This window comes from Glycine max, chromosome 1 (genome assembly GCF_000004515.6).
Source record: "Glycine max cultivar Williams 82 chromosome 1, Glycine_max_v4.0, whole genome shotgun sequence".
NCBI lineage: Eukaryota > Viridiplantae > Streptophyta > Magnoliopsida > Fabales > Fabaceae > Glycine > Glycine max.
The window spans coordinates 27,676,723-27,682,211 of record NC_016088.4 but is presented as its reverse complement, the minus strand read 5'-3'; the positions used below and the strand labels follow the sequence as shown (position 1 = coordinate 27,682,211).

General features: G+C 34.8%; 1 protein-coding gene and 1 long non-coding RNA gene across 2 annotated transcripts; one reads left to right on the top strand and one right to left on the bottom strand.

Annotated features, from left to right (window-relative positions):
- The first annotated feature begins 581 nt into the window (after positions 1-581).
- Positions 582-2,684, top strand: CHS11 (chalcone synthase 11). The gene is made up of 2 exons (NM_001371382.1): positions 582-884; positions 1,487-2,684. The coding sequence occupies exons 1-2, from the start codon at positions 707-709 to the stop codon at positions 2,473-2,475; spliced, it is 1,167 nt and encodes a 388-aa protein (NP_001358311.1). The 5' UTR covers positions 582-706; the 3' UTR covers positions 2,476-2,684.
- Positions 2,685-4,179: 1,495 nt separating this feature from the next.
- Positions 4,180-5,073, bottom strand: LOC102664577 (uncharacterized). The gene is made up of 2 exons (XR_412778.4): positions 4,748-5,073; positions 4,180-4,421 (listed from the first exon to the last, which is right to left on the bottom strand). It is a non-coding gene; the product is annotated as an uncharacterized lncRNA (long non-coding RNA).
- Between the last annotated feature and the right edge of the window lie 416 nt (positions 5,074-5,489).

Genomic DNA, 5,489 nt, shown 5'->3' with positions numbered 1-5,489 from the left:
TAGCTAATTAATTTTTTTACTACTATTATTTAACAAATTACTTTGAAATAATAATGCTAGCTTGTAGGGGTCCAAGTTCTTCCATAAAGGGAAATTATTAGATAATTTAAGCCTATTGGTGGTTCACGATTTGATCAATTTATATGTAACAATATATTTAAGTTGAAGAGTATTAAAAACATATTTTTTAACACAATTATTTGAATATTTACTTTTTAATTGGTTAAGATATATTAAAAATTATAAAATTAGAAGAAAAAATCATTTAATATGATTTGAGATTCATAATTTTTTTTTTATTTTTAATAAATAAGGGTGTGCTCCTACTATTTCTCATTTAAGGTTTCCCACTAACTTTCCCAAATCATCTTCTTGGGTCTTGTCGCTTCTCATAATGAAAATATGCTTATTCATTACAAAATTAAATAATGGTAAAATAGGAGAGTCAACGGTCTTCGTAGCCATGCGGTGCACCAAATAATTGGAAGAAAGCGCAGCCACGAGTCATAGGAAGCATGCACTGCATCTACTTACCTACCCATTTCACCTATGTATATATATCCAACCTTTCCAAACCATTGTATAGCATCGATATATCCCCATCATTCATATCATAGCCTTTCTTTCGTAGCTACTACTACTTGAGTTTCATTAATTCTTTGGTTCAAAAAAGCTTAGTTGTTGGTAGAGATTGAAAATTAGGAAAATGGTGAGTGTTGAAGAGATTCGTAAGGCACAACGTGCAGAAGGCCCTGCCACCGTGATGGCTATTGGCACGGCCACTCCTCCCAACTGCGTGGATCAGAGTACCTATCCTGACTATTATTTCCGCATCACCAACAGTGACCACATGACCGAGCTCAAAGAAAAGTTCAAGCGCATGTGTAAGATAATCTACAGCTATCTTCTTAATATATATTGGATAATTATATTACGTGTGCAAAATATCTATAGTGTTTAAGTTTTGTTAAAAAATCTTACCGCGTGGATTGAAGTCTCTTTTTTCTAATTATATTTTTTTTCTTAAATGCTCGAATATGAGACCTTTTTGAAATATTAGAGTCCAGTTTTACTTAGAACAACGACTTGTTGGTTATTTCATTGTATATACATGTTCATGTACTATCTTTTTGTATATATGTATATTGTTTAGACTTAAATATATTTTTAATCCTTTTAATTTGAGACCCTTTGAATTTGGTTCTCGAGTAAAAAAATTACTCTTCTGGTCTCCCAAATTTGCATAAGGCTTATTTTACTCCTTCAACATTGTTTTGGACACTAAACATCTACTCTTTTTAATCTCTCAAATTTACTTTTAGAGGATTAAAAATAACATTTTACAAATTTGAGAGACTATAAATAGCAATTTTTTTTTATTGAAAGACCAATACATAAAAATAAGTCAAATCTGGGAGACTAAAAGCATGTCTAAACCGTACCTATTGTTTTTTTCAATACCTTTGAAATTAGTTTATCATTTCAGGTGATAAGTCAATGATTAAGAAACGATACATGTACTTAAATGAAGAGATCCTGAAGGAGAATCCGAGTGTTTGTGCCTATATGGCACCTTCATTGGATGCAAGGCAAGACATGGTGGTTGTGGAGGTACCAAAGTTGGGAAAAGAGGCTGCAACAAAGGCAATCAAGGAATGGGGTCAACCCAAGTCCAAGATTACTCATCTCATCTTCTGCACCACTAGTGGTGTGGACATGCCTGGTGCTGATTATCAGCTCACAAAACTGCTAGGACTTCGTCCCTCCGTCAAGCGTTACATGATGTACCAACAAGGCTGCTTTGCTGGTGGCACGGTGCTTCGTCTGGCGAAAGACTTGGCCGAAAACAACACGGGTGCTCGTGTGCTCGTCGTGTGTTCAGAGATCACAGCAGTCACATTTCGCGGCCCGAGTGACACCCATCTTGATAGCCTTGTTGGGCAAGCCTTGTTTGGAGATGGTGCAGCTGCTGTCATTCTTGGATCAGACCCTTTGCCTGCTGAAAAGCCTTTGTTTGAGCTTGTGTGGACTGCACAAACAATCCTTCCAGACAGTGAAGGGGCTATTGATGGCCACCTTCGCGAAGTAGGACTCACTTTCCATCTCCTCAAGGATGTTCCTGGACTCATCTCGAAGAACATCCAAAAGGCCTTGGTTGAAGCCTTCCAACCCTTGGGAATTGATGATTACAACTCTATCTTTTGGATTGCACACCCTGGTGGACCAGCAATATTGGACCAAGTTGAGGCTAAGTTAGGCTTGAAACCTGAAAAAATGGAAGCTACTAGACATGTGCTCAGCGAGTATGGTAACATGTCAAGTGCATGCGTGTTGTTCATCTTGGATCAAATGAGGAAGAAGTCAATAGAAAATGGACTTGGCACCACTGGTGAAGGGCTTGAATGGGGTGTGCTATTTGGTTTTGGCCCTGGACTCACTGTTGAGACTGTTGTGCTTCGCAGTGTCACAGTCTAATCATATCCTTTCTTATGTCTGACACGTCTGTTTGAAAAATGTATTCTTTCTCCTTTTGCTTTTTTTCCCGTCTTTCTCATATGCTTCTTTTTTTATACAAGTAAATAAGAACATGTCATGTCATAAATGCAATTAAGCTTAACACATAATTGATCTATATATACAGTTGCAAAGTGAATAGCTTTTGTCCAATTTCATCTTCATTAAAAGATTCTTTGTGACTAACTATAAATTAGATTGTAGGACTTTGTGAAATTGTGAACAAGGTTTATGATGTAATTGTGTAAACAGAGTTGTACCAATCAACTTAGTCCACTTTGGCTTACAAAATTTTGTATGTTGCGTGGGTTATCTGACTGAGAAAAATTATACAGAAGGATTCGATTAGTAGCTAAACAAATGTACTTTATACCTTGATTACTTAAAGAACTAAATCTTGGTTGACACAAGTAAGAACAAATTATAAAAAAACAAATAGGTTCCATATTACTGACCAGAGTATAGACTCCAAGATTAGAATTAGAATTAGCGGAATTATTTTCTGAAATGTACGGGTTGGTCCTTGACTAATTAAAGAATGGTTAAATTAGCCTTTAGAGTTATTTTCTGGATTGACAAGTTAGATTAGTTGATATTATTTTAATTAAAAATAAATTTAGATTCTATTAGTGCATGAAATACACCATTATTTTGCAATTTTAAACTCTGCTGTAGTGGCAAATCTTGCCTACATGTTATTAGAGGTTAGAAATGGCGATGATTATATTTTATTCTATCAAAGTTTATTTTTTCTGTAGTAATAAAACAGAAACTTTACAATTTCTATTGATTCATAGGGGTTATTTAAGTTTGCAATGTTGCTGCTAAATGTCACAAAGACACCGGATTTGTAGTGAGAATGAGGGAGAGTATTATTTGATGGGTCAAGTTCTTTTCAGTCAATTGTATTGCTTGGTTTTATTTTTAATGCTGTTATTTTTCCTTGAATTGATGCCCAATATTTTGTTAATGCCAGTAGAGCCATTCCCTGAGTTCCTCAATTCAAAATGATATGATGCCCAAGATTTTGAAAGGCCATGTGGATTATACAACAATCATGCCACTGAGGCTTTTCAAGTTTATTTTCCCTCTTAAACCACACAAAACTATTTTAAAAAAAGATTCTCTATTGTAATAGATAAACAGAGAAAGATTAAAATAGTTTTCACTTCATATTTTATCAAATATTTATAGTGATTTGATTTAAGTTTACTTGACAACAAAAGCTAAAGTACCACACAATAGAAAATCTAAGTTGAGTTTATTTTGTTTTTACTCCTTTTCGTTCAACCTCGGCAATGCCCTGCACCACTACGACTTTCAAAACGGACGATTTCTGTGAACGCATACGGGAGATTCAAGTTGTAGGAGACAATTTGGGTTGGGGGTGGTTTGAGTTGTTTGAAGAGTAGTGGAGCCTGCCGAAATCGACCTTGAGAACGATGTCAGAGGATGAAGAAGTTTCAAACGTTACCAAAGGGAGGTGCATATTGACAACTTCAATAAATGTGTAGAGTTGGGTCTCAAAGAGAGACTTAAATTAGGAACAAAAAATGCTTGCTAGAATTGTTGAATCTTTTAATAAAGGATAGTAGAGACATATGCCAAGCACATTCTTGGGGGAGAATTTGCAAATACATACCCAATGTGTAATCAAGGACCTATTTTAATCATCTCATGTTCTCATAACTAATAAATAAGTATCTATTATTTATTTTAGCGTAGCCTTGTAAGGAGTTACATGCAGATGACTAGTAAGCAACAAAAGCGAGAGGTATAGTGCTAGTAGCAAATTTTGTGAAAGAGCCCTACATGACAGCATGCTTACAAACTCTTCACAAGATTCCAACAACTATTTTTCTTATTCATCATAATACTGAGATATCTTCTTATTTATTGCTGCTTGCCTGAAACCATAAAAGATTATTTTGATGAATAACATATTGAACAGAGTTTATAATGTGCTGATATTCATGAATGCACAATATGAACTTAATTTGGATACACTCAATATAAACAATATTATAGTGTTTACTTAAGTACTAACTTTGTGCATAGGCCAATAATCACATGCATGTGTAATGATGGAGATATAAGGTTGGTTTAATGGTAAAGAGAGAAGGGAAGGAGGAATACGTCATCAAATCCCCCTCTAACAGATTAATAATTATCATTTGTCGATTTAAAAAAAAAAAACATGCTTGTGTAATGAAGACAAATTTAAATTATGTACCTTCTGTTTAGGCTGAGACCTTTTCTGAGTTTTCTTTGGAGCTGGTTTGGAAGAAGGAGCTTTTGGAGTGCTGCCACTGCGTTTTGCAGGTTCTTTCTTAACCTGCCTTGATGACTGAGATTCAACAGGTTTCTCAGCTTGGAGTGATGCCATTTTACAATTATCTTCTATGAAAAGTGTTTTTAGTTTGCTAAAAAGTGTTCTTATAATTATCTAGGTGAGTGCAAGAGACATCCATTTATAGATGACTTTGAGAATAACATTACCTCTCAAATTCAATGCTATTCCATCAAATTGCCAGCAACCAACCCTCTTGGGGGAATGGAATAAACTGAAATGTAGGCCTATAATAATATGTTGTAGCATCTGATGCTTTACCTAAGGCAATTTTCACAGATATTATTGGATCCATATATTCCATAATATCGTTAATATAATTAAGGAATGCATGCATCCCATATTTAACAGATATAGTGATATAGCACTAAGGAATGCAACCGTGTGGAATTCAGATGAAGGCTCTTTGAACACTGATATTTTAATTCTTGTTTTCAACTAGACTGTTTTCGAATATGGCTTAAAGCTATTATTGGCTTCCCATCGCACTAAAGTAAAAATAACAGAGTATTCAAGCAAGTCATTGTTTAAGAACAAATAAATTAGAGACACTTTCAAAGGTGTCCAGGGAGGAAAAGGTTTTTCTTGCTATGTACAACTTAATGTGCTAAATTCTCTACATTAA

Excerpts from the sequence above, each read along its gene's own strand:
- CHS11 (NM_001371382.1), top strand. The coding sequence starts at position 707 with ATGGTGAGTGTTGAAGAGATTCGTAAGGCACAACGTGCAGAAGGCCCT. Across the intron at positions 885-1,486 it reads AGAAAAGTTCAAGCGCATGT|GTGATAAGTCAATGATTAAG; the intron begins GTAAGATAATCT and ends TTATCATTTCAG.